The sequence below is a fragment of the Salmo trutta genome, chromosome 25, assembly GCF_901001165.1.
Source record: "Salmo trutta chromosome 25, fSalTru1.1, whole genome shotgun sequence".
Lineage (NCBI taxonomy): Eukaryota > Metazoa > Chordata > Actinopteri > Salmoniformes > Salmonidae > Salmo > Salmo trutta.
In genome coordinates, this window is record NC_042981.1 from 26606993 (window position 1) to 26623832 (window position 16840).

The window sequence follows — 16840 nt, forward strand, 5'->3', positions numbered from 1 at the left end:
CAAAAACCATCAAGCCCTATGATGAAACTAGCTCTCATGAGGACCGCCACAGGAAAGGAAGACCCAGAATTACCTCTGCTGCAGAGGATAAGTTCATTAGAGTGAACTGCACCAGCGTTCAAGCAACAGACATCAACTGTTCAGAGGAGACTGCGTGAATCAGGCCTTCATGGTCGAATTGCTGCAAAGAAACCACTACTAAAGGACACCAATAAGAAGAAGAGACTTGCTTGGGCCAAGAAACGAGCAATGGACATTGGACCGTTGGAAATCTGTCCTTTGGTCTGATGAGTCCAACCGTCTTTGTGAGACGCAGAGTAAGTAAACGGATTTCTGCATGTGTGGTTCCCACCATGAAGCATGGAGGAGATTTGCTGGTGACACTGTCTGTGATTTATTTAGAATTCAAGGCACACTTAACCAGCATGGCTACCACAGCGACACGCCATCCCATCTGGTTTGCGCTTAGTGGGACTATAAATGTTTTTTCAACAGGGCAATGACCCAAAACAGACCTCCAGGATGTGTAAGGGCTATTTGACCAAGAAGGAGAGTGATGGAGTGCTACATCAGATGACCTGGCCTCCACAATCACCTGACCCCAACCCAATTGAAATGGTTTGGGATGAGTTGGACCGCAGAGGGAAGGAAAAGCAGCCAACAAGTGCTCAGCATATGTGGGAACTACCTCAAGACTGCTGGAAAAGCATTCCAGGTGAAGCTGGTTGAGAGAATGCCAAGAGTGTGCAAAGCTGTCAAAGGCAAAGGGTGGCTGCTTTGAAGAATCTAAAATATGTTTTGATTTGTTTAACACTTTTTGTCTTACTACATATGTGTTATTTCATAGTTTTGATGTCTTCACTATTGTAACGACCCTGGGTTTATAAGCGCGGAAATCGAGTCTGCCGCTGGAGCATGCTTTTGCGGCACAGTCGATAGCGCGCCGGACTTCGGGCTTGAAGGTCGAGGGTTCGAAACCTGCTCTTTGCTGTTTCATTACACTATTATTCTACAATGTAGAAAATAGTAAGAATAAAGAAAAACCCTTTAATGAGTAGGTCAATCAAATTAATTTATAAAGCCCTTCTTACATCAGCTAATGTCAAAGTGCTGTACAGAAACCCAGCCTAAAACCCCAAAACAGCAAGCAATGCAGGTGTAGAAACACGGTGGGTAGGAAAAACTCCCTAGAAAGGCCTAGAGTAGGTGCATCCAAACTTTTGACTGGTACTGAATTTAAAATGTAATGTATAAGAATTGTTCTATTTAGATGGAGACAAAGTTGATGATGTGTTTGCAATGTCAGTCTTAATTTATAAAGGCGACTGCCTTTTGTGGAGTACCTTTCAGTTGCTTTCCATCCGGGAATTAGAACGCCTCCCGGGCAGTTGCTATGACAACCGAGAAACGATCCCCTCGCATTCCCTCTCCCCTCCCCCTGGTTCCTCGGCAACATGTAACACAAATTCAGGAAAACACCCAATCCGGAGGACCTTTGTTGCTCTCTTGTTCGTGTGCACGGAACAATTATTTCAGGAACACAACAAATGCTGCGTTTTATAATCTTATTGGAGTTCTGTTCACTCTCAAGGATCATCCTTATTTTATAAAATACAAGTTGCAACACCTAAAAATATGGAGACTCTTCCTTGTATAAATAAAGGTGATCCTCGTCTAAAGCTGAAAGTGGAGAATAGAATGAAAAACATTTTTGTAACGCAATTTGAGGAAACTAGGTATGTTACAATCAACTTTTGTAATCTTATGCACGATAATTATAGCCCATCTGTTTACCTTCAGTTGTGCTAATCTTTGATAAACTTTAATTGAATAATTATATCGTAGGTCCATGACAATTGGATGCATCATGATTTGCATTTTAATTATATTTCACAATTATGCAGCTCAAGTTTAGTTTGTAATGGACTACCAATTTCAGCACTACATTGCCATTAAACGTTTGGATTATGTATTTCCCCTGACATAGACAAGAAGATGAAAATGTCAATCACATACCTGTTATAACAGAGGTAAGTAGTCCTCATTAGATTTTATTTGAACACAAAACATAGGCCAGTGTCTTGGTGTAGATATATTTGATGTGAAGTATTCTTATGACTAGTGATTTCCCATGTAGACCGCTAGCAGAGTCCTGGAGACAGGAGTGAACACATTACAGAGAACCCTTGTCCTGAAGAAGCAGGTGGAGGTGGATGAAGTGGATAGGCAGCTGGCACAGAAACGACAGGAATTCAAAGGCCGCATGCAGGCCCTTGCACAGAGGAAGGCAGAGCTAGAGCTGAAACAGCAGGCGGTGAGTTACATTTAAGCAATAAGGCCTGAGAGGGTGTGGTATATGGCCAATATACCACGGCTAAGGGCTGTTCTCCCGCACGACACAACGCGGAGTGCTAGGACACAGCCCTCAGCTGTGGTATATTGGCCATATATTACACTTCCCCGAGGTACCTTATTGCTATTATTAACTGGTTACCAACGTAATTAGAGCAGTGAAAATAAAATGTTGTCATACCCGTGGTATACCACGGCTTTCAGCCAATCAGCATTTAGGGCTCGAACCACCTAGTTTATAATACACAATTCCCGATGAGCTAAGGCATTTCAAATCCATGGACAGGTGAAATGATACAGATACTGTATAGGCTTAACATAGAACCAAGATATACAGTATTGACCTGCTTATGTGTACATATCTTGACTCTTTCCCTTGGGTTTATGATCTCATCCAGACTAAAGACAGAGCTAAGAAATTTGAGAAGTTTGTTGAGGACAATGAGGTAAAGCGCCGTCGGGCCCTGAAGAAGTACCAGGCAGCGAGGAAGCAGAACGATCTGAAGCAGAACGAGAAAGAGGAGTTCACTGAACAGCTGGAAAAACTGCAGGCCAGGTGAATGGGAGCTGGTTTTTGTATTGGGAAACTTCTTGCACAGATACTTGTTGGTCCCTCTTCACCTGATATCTTTTTTCCCAATCTCTACAGGCAGCAGTATTTAAAGGACAGGGTGACCAAGTATGAAATGTACGAAGACTACATGATGAAAATGTTAGATTTTCTCCCAGAGAGTAAGTTCATGTTTTTTGTAATTGAATATACTGTATTTTCTTAGTTGATTATCTTAGTTGAATCAATACCTAGATCTAGAAAACTATTGTTTGAAATTTATGTTGAAATATTGGATTGTTGCCTCCAACAAATAAACATAAAATGACAGTGTTGGTTGTGAGGTACAATACAATAAGTATGTTTGTTTCTTAACCTGCCTGTGACTGTAGATTACCTGGAGTATGGGGCAGACTCCCTGGTGATGCCCATCATCCGGCGCCATGAGACCCTGTCGCTCACGCATCAGGACCTGGTGGAGCGCCTGGGCCAGCTGGTGGAAGAGCTGGAGCAGGGCCAGCGCAACCTGGACAGCCTGAAGCAGGAGCACAACACCAACAAGCTGGTCAGACATACACATACAGTACCAATCAAAAGTTTGGACACACTTATTCATTCCAGGGTTTTCTATATACTGTTTTCTACATTATAGACTAATAGTGAAGACATCAAAACTATGAAATAACACATATGGAATCATGTAGTCACCAAAAAGTGTTAAATCAAAATATATTTTATATTTGAGATTCTTCAAAGTAGCCACCCTTTGCCTTGATAACAGCTTTTCACACTCTTGGCATTCTCTCAACCAGCTTCATGAGGTAGTCACCTGGAATGCTTTTCAATTAAAAGGTGTGCCTTGTTAAAAGTTCATTTGTGGAATTTCTTTCTTTCTTAATGAGTTTGAGCCAATCAGTTGTGTTGTGACAAGGTAGGGGTGGTATACAGAAGATAGTCCTATTTGGTAAAACACCAAGTCCATATTATGGCAAGAACAGCTCAAATAAGCAAAGAGAAATGACAGTCCATCATTACTATAAGACATGAAGGTCAGTCAATGCAGAAATGTCAAGAACTTTGAACGTTTCTTCAAGTGCAGTCGCAAAAACCATCAAACGCTATGACAAAACTGGCTCTCATGATGACCCCCACAGGAAAGGAAGAACCAGAGTTACCTCTGCTGCAGAGGATACATTCATTAGAGTTAACTGCACCTCAGATTGCAGCCCAAATATATGCTTCACAGTGTTCAAGTAACAGACACATCTCAACATCAACTATTCAGAGGAGACTGCATGAATCAGGCCTTCATTTAATTAAAATCTTTTTTTTAACCTTTATTTAACTAGGCAAGTCAGTTAAGAACAAATTCTTATTTTCAATGACAGCCTAGGAACAGTGGGTTAACTGCCTTGTTCAGGGGCAGAACGACAGATTTGTACCTTGTCGGCTCGGGGATTCGATCTTGCAACCTTTCGGTTACTAGTCCAACGCTATAACCCCTTGGTCGAATAGCTGCAAAGAAACCACTACTAAAAGGACACCAATAATAAGAAGAGACTTGGGCATTAGACCAGTGGAAATCTGTCCTTTGGTCTGATGAGTCCAAATTTGAGATTGTTGGTTCCAACCGCCGTGTCTGAGATGCAGAGTAAGTAAACGGATGATCTCTGCATCTTTGGTTCTCACCATGAAGCATGGAGGAGATTTGCTGGTGACACTGTTTGTGATTTATTTTGAATTCAAGACACACTTAACCAGCATGGCTAGTACAGCATTCTGCAGTGATACGCTATCCCATCTGGTTTGCGCTTAGTGGGACTGTCATTTGTTTTTCAACACGACAATGACCCAAAACAGACCTCCAGGTTATGTAAGAGCTATTTGACCAAGAAGGAGACTGATGGAGTGCTGAATCAGATGACCTGACCTCCACAATCACCTGACCTCAACCCAATTGAGATGGTTTGGGATGAGTTGGACCGCAGAGTGAAGGAAAAGCAGCCAACAAGTGCTCAGCATATGTGGGAACAAGACTGTTGGAAAAGCATTCCTCATGAAGCTGGTTGAGAGAATGCCAAGACTGTGCAAAGCAAACTTTGAAGAATCTAAAATATATTTTGATTTGTTTAACACTTTTTGGGTTACTACATACGTGTTATTTCATAGTTTTGATGTCTTCACTATTATTCTACAATGTAGAAAATAGTAAAAAATAAAATCCCTTGAATGAGTAAGTGTGTCCAAACTTGACTAGTACTGTACATGCTGACCAGACCGCTCGCTTCAAATCAAAGTTTGTCACGTGCGCTGAATACAACAGGTGTAGACCTTACAGTGATAATGCTTACTTACAGGCTCTAACCAATAGCGCAAAAAAGTTGTTAGGTGAACAATAGGTAAGTAAAGAAATAAAACAACAGTAAAAAGACAGGCTATATATAGTAGCGAGGCTATAAAAGTAGCGAGGTTACATACAGGCACCGGTTAGTCAGGCTGATTGAGGTAGTATGTACATGTAGATATGGTTAAAGTGACTATGCATATGATGAACAGAGAGTAGCAGTAGCGTAAAAGAGGGGTTGGCAGGTGGTGGGTGGCGGGACACAATGCAGATAGCCCGGTTAGCCAATGTGCGGGAGCATTGGTTGGTCGGCCCAATTGAGGTAGTATGTACATGATTGTATAGTTAAAGTGACTATGCATATATGATAAACAGAGAGTAGCAGCAGCGTAAAAAGAGGGGTTGGGGGGGGGCACACAATGCAAATAGTCCAAGTAGCCATTTGATTACCTGTTCAGGAGTCTTATGGCTTGGGGGTAGAAACTGTTGAGAAGCCTTTTTGAATAGGCTTTGTCGTGCCTTCTTCACGACTGTCTTGGTGTGTTTGGACCATTCTAGTTTGTTGTTGATGTGGACACCAAGGCACTTGAAGCTCTCAACCTGCTCCACTACAGCCCCGTCGATGAGAATGGAGGCGTGCTCGGTCCTCCTTTTCCTGTAGTCCACAATCATCTCCTTTGCCTTGGTTACGTTGAGGGATAGGTTGTTATTCTGGCAGCACCCGGCCAGGTCTCTGACCTCCTCCCTATAGGCTGTCTCATCGTTGTCGGTGATCAGGTCTACCACTGTTGTGTCGTCTGCAAACTTAATGGTGTTGTGCCTGGCCATGCAGTCATGGGTGAACAGGGAGTACAGGAAGGGACTGAGCATGCACCCATGTGGAGCTCCAGTGTTGAGGATCAGCGTGGAAGATGTGTTGCTACCTACCCTCACCACCTGGGGGCAGCCCGTCAGGAAGTCCAGGATCCAGTTGCAGAGGGAGATGTTTAGTCCCAGGTTCCTTAGCTTAGTGATGAGCTTTGAGGGTACTATGGTGTTGAACGCTGAGCTGTAGTCAATGAATAGCATTCTCACATAAGTGTTCCTTTTGTCCAGGTGGGAAAGGGCAGTGTGGAGTGCAATAGAGATTGCATCATCTGTGGATCTGTTTGGGCGGTATGCAAATTAGAGTGGGTCTAGGGTTTCTCGGATAATGGTGTTGATGTGAGCTATTACCATCCTTTCAAAGCACTTCATGGCTACAGATGTGAGTGCTACGGGTCTGTAGTCATTTAGGCAGGTTGCCTTTGTGTTCTTGGGCACAGGGACTATAGTGGTCTGCTTGAAACATGTTGGTATTACAGACTCAATCAGGGACATGTTGAAAATGTCAGTGAAGACACCTGCCAGTTGGTCAGCACATGCCCGGAGCACACGTCCTGGTAATCCGTCTGGCCCCGCAGCCTTGTGTATGTTGACCTGTTAAACCTGATATGGTTAGGGGGCAGTATTTTCACGGACGGATTGAAAAAACGTACCCGATTTAAACTGGTTACTACTCTTGCCCAGAAATGAGAATATGCATATTATTAGTAGATTTGGATAGAAAACACTCTGAAGTTTCTAAAACTGTTTGAATGGTGTCTGTGAGTATAACAGAACTCATATGGCAGGCAAAAACCTGAGAAAAAGTCAACCAGGAAGTGTAGGATCTGAGAAATGTAGTTCTTTCTAGTCCCTTTCGAAACTACAGTATCTGTGCTGTTACGTTGCACTTTCTAAGGCTTCCATTGGCTGTCTAAAGCCTTCAGAAAGTGGATTGAGCCTTCTCCTGTCTCTGGGCAGAGTATAGGAGCTCAGTTACTGAGTGGTCTGCCTGAGGACAAAGAGATTGGATATGCGCGTTCCTGCGAGCATGCTGTTTTTTCTTTTCCTCCTTGAATGAATACACTATTGTCCGGTTGGAATATTATCGCAATTGTACGTTAAAAATACCATAAAAATGTATTTTAAACAGCGTTTGACATGCTTCTAAGTACGGTAATGGAACATTTTGACTTTGTCTCGAATTGCGCTCGAGCGTTACCCTTTGGATAGTGACCTGAACGCATGAACAAAACGGAGGTATATTTGGACATAACTATGGATTATTTGGAACAAAAACAACATTTCTTGTGGAAGTAGCAGTCCTGGGAGTGCATTCTGATGAAGATCAACAAATACAATATTTTAATACTAATTCTGAGTTTAGGTTGCCCCGAACTTGGCGGGTGTCTGAATAGCTCGCTGTGATGGCGAGCTATGTACTCAGAATATTGAAAAATGTGCTTTCGCCGAAAAGCTATTTTAAAATCTGACACAGTGATTGCATAAAGGAGTTCTGTATCTATAATTAAAAAAATAATTGTTATGTATTTTGTCAACGTTTATGATGAGTATTTTTGTAAATTCACCAGAAGTCTTTGGTGGGAATACATTTTCTGAACATCACGCGCCAATGTAAAAAGCTGTTTTTGGATATAAATATGAACTTGATTGAGCAAAACACACAAGTATTGTATAACAATGTCCTAGGAGTGTCATCTGATGAAGATCATCAAAGGTTAGTGCTTCATTTAGCTGTGTTTTGGGTTTTATTGACATATATGCTTGCTTGGAAAATGGCTGTGTGGTTATTTTGGTCTATGTACTCTCCTAACATAATCTAGCAGAACGCCTAGATGTAAGAGGTTAGGTCTTACTCACGTCGGCTATGGAGAGCGTGATCACACAGTCGTCCAGAACAGCTGATGCTCTCATGCATGCCTCAGTGTCACTTTCCTCGAAGCGTGCATAGAAGTGATTTAGCTTGTCTGGTAGGCTCGTGTCACTGGGCAGCTCGTGGCTGTGCTTCCCTTTGTAGTCTGTAATAGTTTGCAAGCCCTGCCACATAAGACGAGCGTCGGAGCTGGTGTAGTACGATTCAATCTTAGCCCTGTATTGACGCTTTGCCTGTTTGATGGTTTGTCGCAGGGCATAGCAGGATTTCTTGTAAGCTTCCGGGTTAGAGTCCTGCACCTTGAAAGCGGCAGCTCTACCCTTTAGCTCAGTGCGAATGTTGCCTGTAATCCATGGCTTCTGGTTGGGGTACGTTTGTACAGTCATTGTGGGGACGATGTCCTCGATGCACTTATTGATAAAGCCAGTGACTGATGTGGTGTACTCCTCAATGCCATCGGAAGAATCCCGGAACATGTTCCAGTCTGTGATAGAAAAACAGTCCTGTGGTTTAGCATCTACTTCATCTGACCACTTTTTTATAGACCGAGTCACTGGTGCTTCCTGCTTTAATTTTTGCTTGTAAGCAGGAATCAGGAGGATAGAGTTGTGGTCGGATTTACCAAATGGAGGGCGAGGGAGAGCTTTGTACGCGTCTCTGTGTGTGGAGTACACGCAATCTAGATTTTCTTTCCCTCTGGTTGCACATTTAACATGTTGATAGAAATTTGGTAGAACTGATTTAAGTTTCCCTGCATTAAAGTCTCCGGCCACTAGGAGCGTCGCCTCTGTGTGAGTGGTTTCCTGTTTGATTATTTCCTTATACAGCTGACTGAGTGCGGTCTTAGTGCCAGCATCTGTCTGTGGTGGTAAATAAACAGCCACAAAAAGTATGGCTGAAAACCCTCTAGGCAAGTAGTGTGGCCTGCAATTTATCACAATATACTCTACTTCAGGCGAGCAAAATCTAGAGACTTCCTTAGATTTCGTGCACTAGCTGTTTACAAATATGCACAGACCGCCCCCCCTCGTCTTACTGGAGTGTGCTGTTCTATCTTGCCGGTGCAGCGTATATCCCGCTAGCTTGTGTGTGCCATTGCGTGCCTGTTGATTTTGTCCACCCACACCAGAATTGATCAGCACACGCAGGTTGAAATATCAGAAACTCTGAATTAACTATATTAATTTGAGGACAGGTCGATAAGCAAACATTTATGGCAATTTAGTTAACTAGCTTGCTGTTGCTAGCTAATTTGTCCTGGGATATAAACATTGGGTTGTTGTTTTACCTGAAATGCACAAGGTCCTCTACTCCAACAATTAATCCACAGATAAAAGGGTAGGCTGAGTTTGTTTCTAGTAATCTCTCCTCCTTCAAGCTTCTTCTTCTTTGGACTTTATATGGCTGTGGGCCTCAGTTCATCTTTCAAATCACCCACGTGGGTATATGCTCCTAAAAACCAATGAGATAGCACGTGGGTATATACTTGTAAAAAAACAATGAGGAGATGGGAGAGGTGGGACTTGCTGCGCATCAAGCGTCACAAATAGAACCAAATTCTATTTTAGCGGCTGACTACGCAGACACTTTGACTTGCGCGAGCAGTGTGGGTGCAATGATTGAATAACATGTAGGTGTACATTTATTTTGCAACTCTCGTGCACGCGACGCAAGTGGTGTGGTCAGCATGTTAGAAATACATGTAGAGTGCCTTCAGAAAGTATTCATACCTCTTGACTTTTTCCACATTTTGTGTTACAAGCTCCCGAGTGACACAGCGGTCTAAGGCCCTGCATCTCAGTGCTAGTAGTGTCACTACAGACCCTGGTTCGATTCCAGGCTGTATCACAACCGGCCGTGATTGGGAGTCTCATAGGGCGGCGCACAATTGCCCCAGCGTCGTCTGGGTTAGGGTTTGGCCGGGGTAGGCCGTCATTTTAAACAAGAGTTTGTTCTTAACTGACTTGCCTAGTTAAATAAAGTTTAAATAAAAAAATTAAATGGATTAAATTCAGATTGTGTCACATGCCTACACACAATACCCCATCATGTCAAAGTACAAATTAATTAGAAATTAAAAGCTGAAAGGCCTTGAGTCAATAAGTATTCAACCTCTTTATGGCAAGCGTAAATAAATTCAGGAGTAAAACTTTGCTTAACAAGTCACATATTAAGTTGCATGGACTATAGTGTTTAACTAGTTAAGGTTAAATAAATAAAATTAATATGATTTTTGAATGACTACCTCATCTATGTACCTCACACAAACAATTTTCTGTAAAGTACCTCAGATGACTGAGTGAAAAGGAAGCCTGTACAGAATAAAAATATTCCTAAAAGTGTATCCTGTTTGCAATAAGGCACTAAGTAAAACTGCAAAAATAAATGCACTTTATGTCCTGAATACAAAGAGTTATGTTTGCAGCAAATCGCAGAGATTGAACAGTCGCTGAGATTATATACTGGAAATCAATGCAAAATAGGCTACGTTGATGAATAACCTATATAGCCTATAGATCAGATCAAGGACCCAAGCGACCAAAAGTATGTGGACACTCGTTCGTCAAACATCTCATTACAAAATCATGGGAATTAAAATGGAGTTGGTCCCACCTTTGCTGCTATAACAGCCTCCACTCTTCTGGGAAGGCTTTCTAATAGATGTTGGAACATTGTTGCGGGGACGTGCTTCCATTCAGCCCCAAGAGCATTAGTGAGGTTGGGCACTGGTGTTGGGCGATTAGGCCTGGCACACAGTCAGCGTTCCAATTCATCCCAAAGGTGTTTGATGGGGTTGAGGTCATGGCTCTGTGCAGGTCTGTCAAGTTCTTCCACACCGATCTCGACAAACCGTTTCTGTATGGAACTCGCTTTGTGCAGTGGAGCGTTGTCATGCTGAAACAGGAAAGGGCCTTCCCCAAACTGTTACCACAAAGTTGGAAGCACAGAATCATCTAGAATGTCATTGTATGCTGTAGAGTTAAGATTTCCCTTGACTGGAACTAAGGAGCCTAGCCCGAACCATGAAAAACAGCCCCAGACCATTATTCATCCCCCACCAAACTTCACAGTTGGCAATATGCATTGGGGCAGGTAGCGTTCTCCTGGCATCTGACAAACCCAGATTCGTCTGTTGGACTACCAGATGGTGAAGCGTGATTCATCACTTCAGAGAAGGCGTTTCCACTGCTCCAAAGTCCAATGGCGGCGAGCTTTACTCCAGTCCTGCCGACGAATGGTGATCTTAGGCTTGTGTGTAGCTGCTCGGCCATAGAAACACATTTCATGAAGCTCCCGACGAATTGTTCTTGTGCTGACGTTGCTTCGTGAGGAAGTTTGGAACTCGGTAGTGAGTGTTGCAACTGCGTTTCAGCACTTGGTGGTTCCGTTCTTTGAGCTTGTGTGGACTACCACTTCGTGGCTGAGCCGTTGCTGCTCCTAGACATTTCCACTTCACAATAACAGCACTTACTGGGGCAGCTCTAGCAGGGCATAAATTTGACGAACTGACTGGTGGTATCCTATGACGGTGCCACGTTGGAAGTCACTGAGCTCTTCAGTAAGGCCATTCTACTGCCAATGTTTGTCTATGGAGATTGCATGCGTCACGCCCTGACCTTAGAGCCTTTCTATTTGGTCAGGTCGAGGTGTGATTTGGGTGGGCAATCTAGTTCTTATTTCTTTGTTTGGCTGGGTATGGTCCCCAATCAGAGGCAGCTGTCTATCGTTGTCTCTGATTGGGGATCATACTTAGGCAGCCTTTTCCCCACCTGTGTTTGTGGGTGATTATTTATATCTGTGAGTGTTTGTGTGCGCCACGGTTGCGTCACGTTCTGATTCTGTTTACCTGTGTAAGGTTTCACTTCGATTAAAGGATGTGGAAGTACATGCACGCTGCGCCTTGGCTTATTTATGATATGGAGTTTGAAGACAGTGAATGTGACAGCATGGCTGTGTGCTCGATTTTATACACCTGTCAACAACGGGTGTGGCTGAAATAGCCGAATCCACTAATTTCAAGGGATGTCCACAAACCTTTGTATATGTAGTATATGTCAAACACAAATGAAGATTTTAGCTCTTATTAATTTTTCAAAAGAGAGCTTGCTTTTTTCTAAATTGAATAAATCAAATTCTCACCCATCGACACAATACCACATAATGACAAAGTAAAAACATGTTTTTTTTAATTTTAGCATATTAATTGATATGTCACACCCAAGTAAATACTTTTTAGAAGCACCTTTGGCAGCGATTACAGCTGTGCGACTTGTTACAGATTGTGAGTTAAGCACATTTTTACTCCTGAATTTATTTAGACTTGCCATTACAAAGGGGTTGAATACTTATTGACTCAAGAAATTTCAGCTTTTCATGTTTTATTAATTTAAATTCTAAAATGTCAAAAAAATCTACATTTAATCTATTTTAAATTCAGCCTGTAACCAAAATGTAGAAAAAGCCAAGGGGTATGAATATTTTTGGAAGGCACTAATTTACTATACACTGAGTATACCAAATATTAGGAATGCCTTTCTAATATTGAGTTGCACCCCCCCCTTTTGCCCCTAGAACAGCCTCAATTCATCAGGGCATGGACTCTACAAGGTGTTGAAAGCGTTCCACAGGGATGCTGGCCCATGTTGACTCCAATGCTTCCCACAGTCGTGTCAAGTTGACTGGATGTCCTTTGGGTGGTGGACCATTCTTGATACACACGGAAACTGTTGAGCATGAAAAACCCAGCAGTGTTGCAGTTCTTGACACAAACCGGTGCACCTGGCGCCTACTACCATACCCGTTCAAAGGCACTTTAATCTTTTGTCTTGCCCATTCACCCTCAATGGCACACATACAGTACACAATCCATGTCTCAATGGTCTCAAGGCTTAAAATCCTTCTTTAACCCGTCTCCTCTTCATCTACACTGATTGAAGTGAATTTAAGTGACATCAATAAGCGATCATAGAGCAGGTTCAAAGAGCAGGTGTTCTTAATGTTTTGTATACAGTGTATAAGGCCACTGGCATTGTTTAATGTATGCATTTTTCTTAACCTGTGTGCTTGGTTATTCACTTTTCTAAATACGCATTTTAAATGTATAATCCAACTTCCGTATATGTTTGTAAAATTTAAAAAGTACAAAAAAAATATAATATTGTGTCTGCGTAGAGCTTGTAGTAAGCTTTAGACTGTGTGCTCTTCCCTCGTCGGAGGCAGATGATGAACAGGGAGCTGTCTGAACTGCAGACCCAATGGGACAGAGCCAAGGAGAAGAACAACCAAACTGAGATGAAACTGATGATGCACCAAGGCCAGTCCAGAGATCAGGTCTGAGCACCACCACCATTTTACACTAATAACCAATAATAATACCATAATAAACTCCACTCCACCTCTCTTGTCAGGTTGAGGAAGTGGGTTGCCTGCTGATAGCTGTGAAGAACCTTGCAGAGCAGTGCTACTTACAACACTATGGGCCTCTGGAAGAGATAGACATGTTGACAATGATGGATATGGTAAAGGTAATGTCTAATTGCATTGTTATTAGTATTTACCTAGAAATTAGTTCCCATTTGTTCTCATAAAGTATACTTAGTTTATTTCAAATTTATCATTTTTTTCTTCTGAATTCCAGATTTTGTATAGTGTAATCGTATCATGTTTCCCCAATCAAGAATGCAACTACCAATTTATTATATTACTTACCATATTTACAGGAATACATTCTGGAGAGGTCAGACATTGAGATGAGAGCAACACGACTGATAGACTCAGGCACCACATTGACGAGTGCCACAGAGCACAGAGGATCACTGAAAAACATTAACAGTAAAACACAACTGAAGAGCCCCAGCAAGACCAGTGGGAGGAGTGGACTGTCTAGTTAATCAATGCCGAACAGACCTTTTACGAGTTTGTGGAGAAACACACAAATACAACCATGTCAGTGCACGCACGCACGCACGCACACAGTAAAGGATGTGAGTGCAATATAAGTTACTTTCAACTTGTTGTAATAGTGTTATAATTGTATAGTTCTTTGCGGTGATAAGTTAAAGTTGCTGATGAAGGAAATTGCTGTGGTTGTAGTTCCAAAGAAGTTGTACATGCATTTCTCATATAGCCTAATTGGATGAATTCAAATATTCATTTGTTTGCTTGATTTATTTCAGAATATTACAAGTTCTCTTTGAAATTATGAATATATACAGTTGAAGATGGGTTGTGGCTGTTGTTTTTTTTAAAACAATAAGATTGTGGAGTTAAATTGCAAAACATTTACCAAGTTGAGGGAAGTTCCTATGGTGGTTGCAATCCACCGAAGTTTGAGAATACTACAATAGTAGGCCTACACAGACAAATCTAGGCCCATTCGAACAAAAATAATAAATGTACCAAAGATACTGGTAACTAACGTTGACCCTTTCGTCTGTGAATGTACTGTCCCTTTAAACACAAAGCACGTGGCAGTTCTAAATATCTGGTTGTTGTGGTTGGTACTGTTGCTTGAACATTTCATCTATTATGTCTTTCGATGTTACATTTCATTCCACTTCTTATTGCGTACAACAGTTGTATTTTACCACGCGCTTAGCCTTGCGAGACAGGATGACAATTTGTGGAAATATGTATTTCTACTTAGTTATCCATGTTTATCTTAGTAGCATGCTAACCTAGTCTTTATGAAGGTGGACAGACAAAATAAAATCACATTTTATTGGTCACATACACATGGTTAGCAGATGTTAATGCGAGTGTAGCGAAATGCTTGTGCTTCTAGTTCCGACCGTGCAGTAATATCTAACAAGTAAACCTAACAATTTCACAACAACTACCTTATACACGCAAGTGTAAAGGAATGAATAAGAATATGTACATATAAATATATGGATGAGCAATGGCCGAATGGCATAGGCAAGATGCAGTAGATGGTATTGAGTACAGTATATACATATGAGATGAGTAATGTAGGGTATGTAAACATTATATTAAGTGGCATTGTTTAAAGTGACTAGTGATACATTTATTACATCCAATTTTTTATTATTAAGTGGCTAGAGATTTGAGTCAGTATGTTGGCAGCAGCCAATCAATGTTAGTGATGGCTGTTTAACAGTCTGATGGCCTTGAGATAGACTGAAAAACAGCTTCTCTCGGTCCCCGCTTTGATGCACCTGTACTGACCTCGCCTTCTGGATGATAGCGGGGTGAACAGACAGTGGCTCGGGTGGTTGTTGTCCTTGATGATCTTTTTGGCCTTCCTGTGACATCGGGTGGTGTAGGTGTCCTGGAGGGCAGGTAGTTTGCCCCCAGTGATGCATTGTGCAGACCTCACTACCCTCTGGAGAGCCTTAAGGTTATGGGCGGAGCAGTTGCCGTACCAGGCGGTGATACAGCCCGACAGGATGCGGTCAATTGTGCATCTGTAAAAGTTTGAGTGTTTTTGGTGACAAGCCAAATTTCTTCAGTCTCCTGAGGTTGAAGAGGCGCTGTTGCACCTTCTTCACCACGCTGTCTGTGTGGGTGGACCATTTCAGTTTGTCCGTGATGTGTACGCAGAGGAACATAAAAATGTCCACCTTCTCCACTACTGTCCCGTCGATGTGGATAGAGGGGTGCTCCATCTGCTGTTTCCTGAAGTCCACAATCATCACCTTTGTTTTGTTGACGTTGAGTGTGAGGTTATTTTCCTGACACCCCACTCCCAGGGCCCTCACCACCTCTCTGTAGGCCGTCTCATCGTTGTTGGTAATCAAGCCTACCACTGTAGTGTCGTCTGCAAACTTGATGATTGAGTTGGAGGTGTGCATGGCCACGCAGTCATGGGTGAACAGGGAGTACAGGAGAGGGCTGAGAACGCACCCTTGTGGGGCCCCAGTGTTGAGGTTCAGCGGGGTGGAGATGTTTCCTACCCTCACCACCTGGGGGCGGCCCGTCAGAAAGTTCAGGAACCAGTTGCACAGGGCGGGGTCGAGACCCAGGGTCTCGAGCTTAATGACGAGTTTGGAAGGTACTATGGTGTTAAATGCTGAGCTGTAATCGATGAACAGCATTCCTACATAGGTATTCCTCTTGTCCAGATGGCTTAGGGCAGAGTGATTGCGTCGTCTGTGGACTTATTGGGGCGGTAAGCAAATTGTAGTGGGTCTAGGGTGTCAGGTAGGGTGGAGGTGATATGATCCTTGACTAGTCTCTCTAAGCCAGTCTGACGACGCGGCTAGGGATGCCGTCTGGGCCAACTCACGTTGGCTGCGGTGAAGGAGAGCCCGTAGGTTTTGGTAGTGGGCCGTGTCAGTGGCACTGTATTGTCTTCAAAGCGAGCAAAGAAGTTGTTTAGTTTGTCTTATGACTATTCTTTGAGACGCCTCGGGTATGGTAATGTTATCTTTTAGCAACAAAACATTTTGAAAGTAGGAATTAACAAAGCATGACTTTTTACTACTGTCAGTACACCATTTACAGACTTCTATTAATTTAGCAAGCGACTGTTCTTCACAGATGGATGCACGACAGTTTGTTTCAAGTAGAGAAGAAATATCTACTGGAGGTGGAAGCGGCAAAGTATTGGGTAATGCCTATTCATATAGCTAGCTAGCCATGGCAAAAGGCTGACAAAGATCATAACGTGAATGATGCTACCTACATACAAAGCTTTACTTGTCTGCTGTGAGATCCCCGACTTCATTGGATAGATATGCCTTGGCAATCTTGAAACAATTGTAATGAAGTGACACTTATAAGGAAAGTAAAAAAGTGTTACCATAAATTATATGGACTAACTGTTAGTCAAATCAGAGGTATTAAATAAAATATAAGACAGGCTAGTGAAATGAAATGACTTGTTACTGTTTTT

At 42.5% G+C, this 16840-nt stretch overlaps 1 protein-coding gene and 1 pseudogene across 1 annotated transcript; one reads left to right on the plus strand and one right to left on the minus strand.

Moving 5' to 3' along the window:
• Positions 1-16840, minus strand: part of LOC115162657 (ankyrin repeat and SOCS box protein 2-like) — a 28461-nt pseudogene that overhangs the window by 9975 nt on the left and 1646 nt on the right.
• Positions 1452-14519, plus strand: ccdc197 (coiled-coil domain containing 197). Its single transcript, XM_029713428.1, has 9 exons — positions 1452-1736; positions 1988-2030; positions 2138-2314; positions 2751-2908; positions 3002-3084; positions 3295-3467; positions 13204-13314; positions 13392-13508; positions 13704-14519. Exons 1-9 carry the CDS (start codon positions 1636-1638, stop codon positions 13872-13874), a joined length of 1134 nt encoding a protein of 377 aa, XP_029569288.1. The 5' UTR covers positions 1452-1635; the 3' UTR covers positions 13875-14519.

Bases quoted from the DNA above. Each gene is read 5' to 3' on its own strand.
- ccdc197 (XM_029713428.1), top strand. From the start codon at position 1,636: ATGGAGACTCTTCCTTGTATAAATAAAGGTGATCCTCGTCTAAAGCTG. The intron at 2,909-3,001 runs GTGAATGGGAGC...CAATCTCTACAG, and splicing joins CTGGAAAAACTGCAGGCCAG to GCAGCAGTATTTAAAGGACA. The intron at 13,315-13,391 runs GTCTGAGCACCA...CTCTCTTGTCAG, and splicing joins AAGGCCAGTCCAGAGATCAG to GTTGAGGAAGTGGGTTGCCT.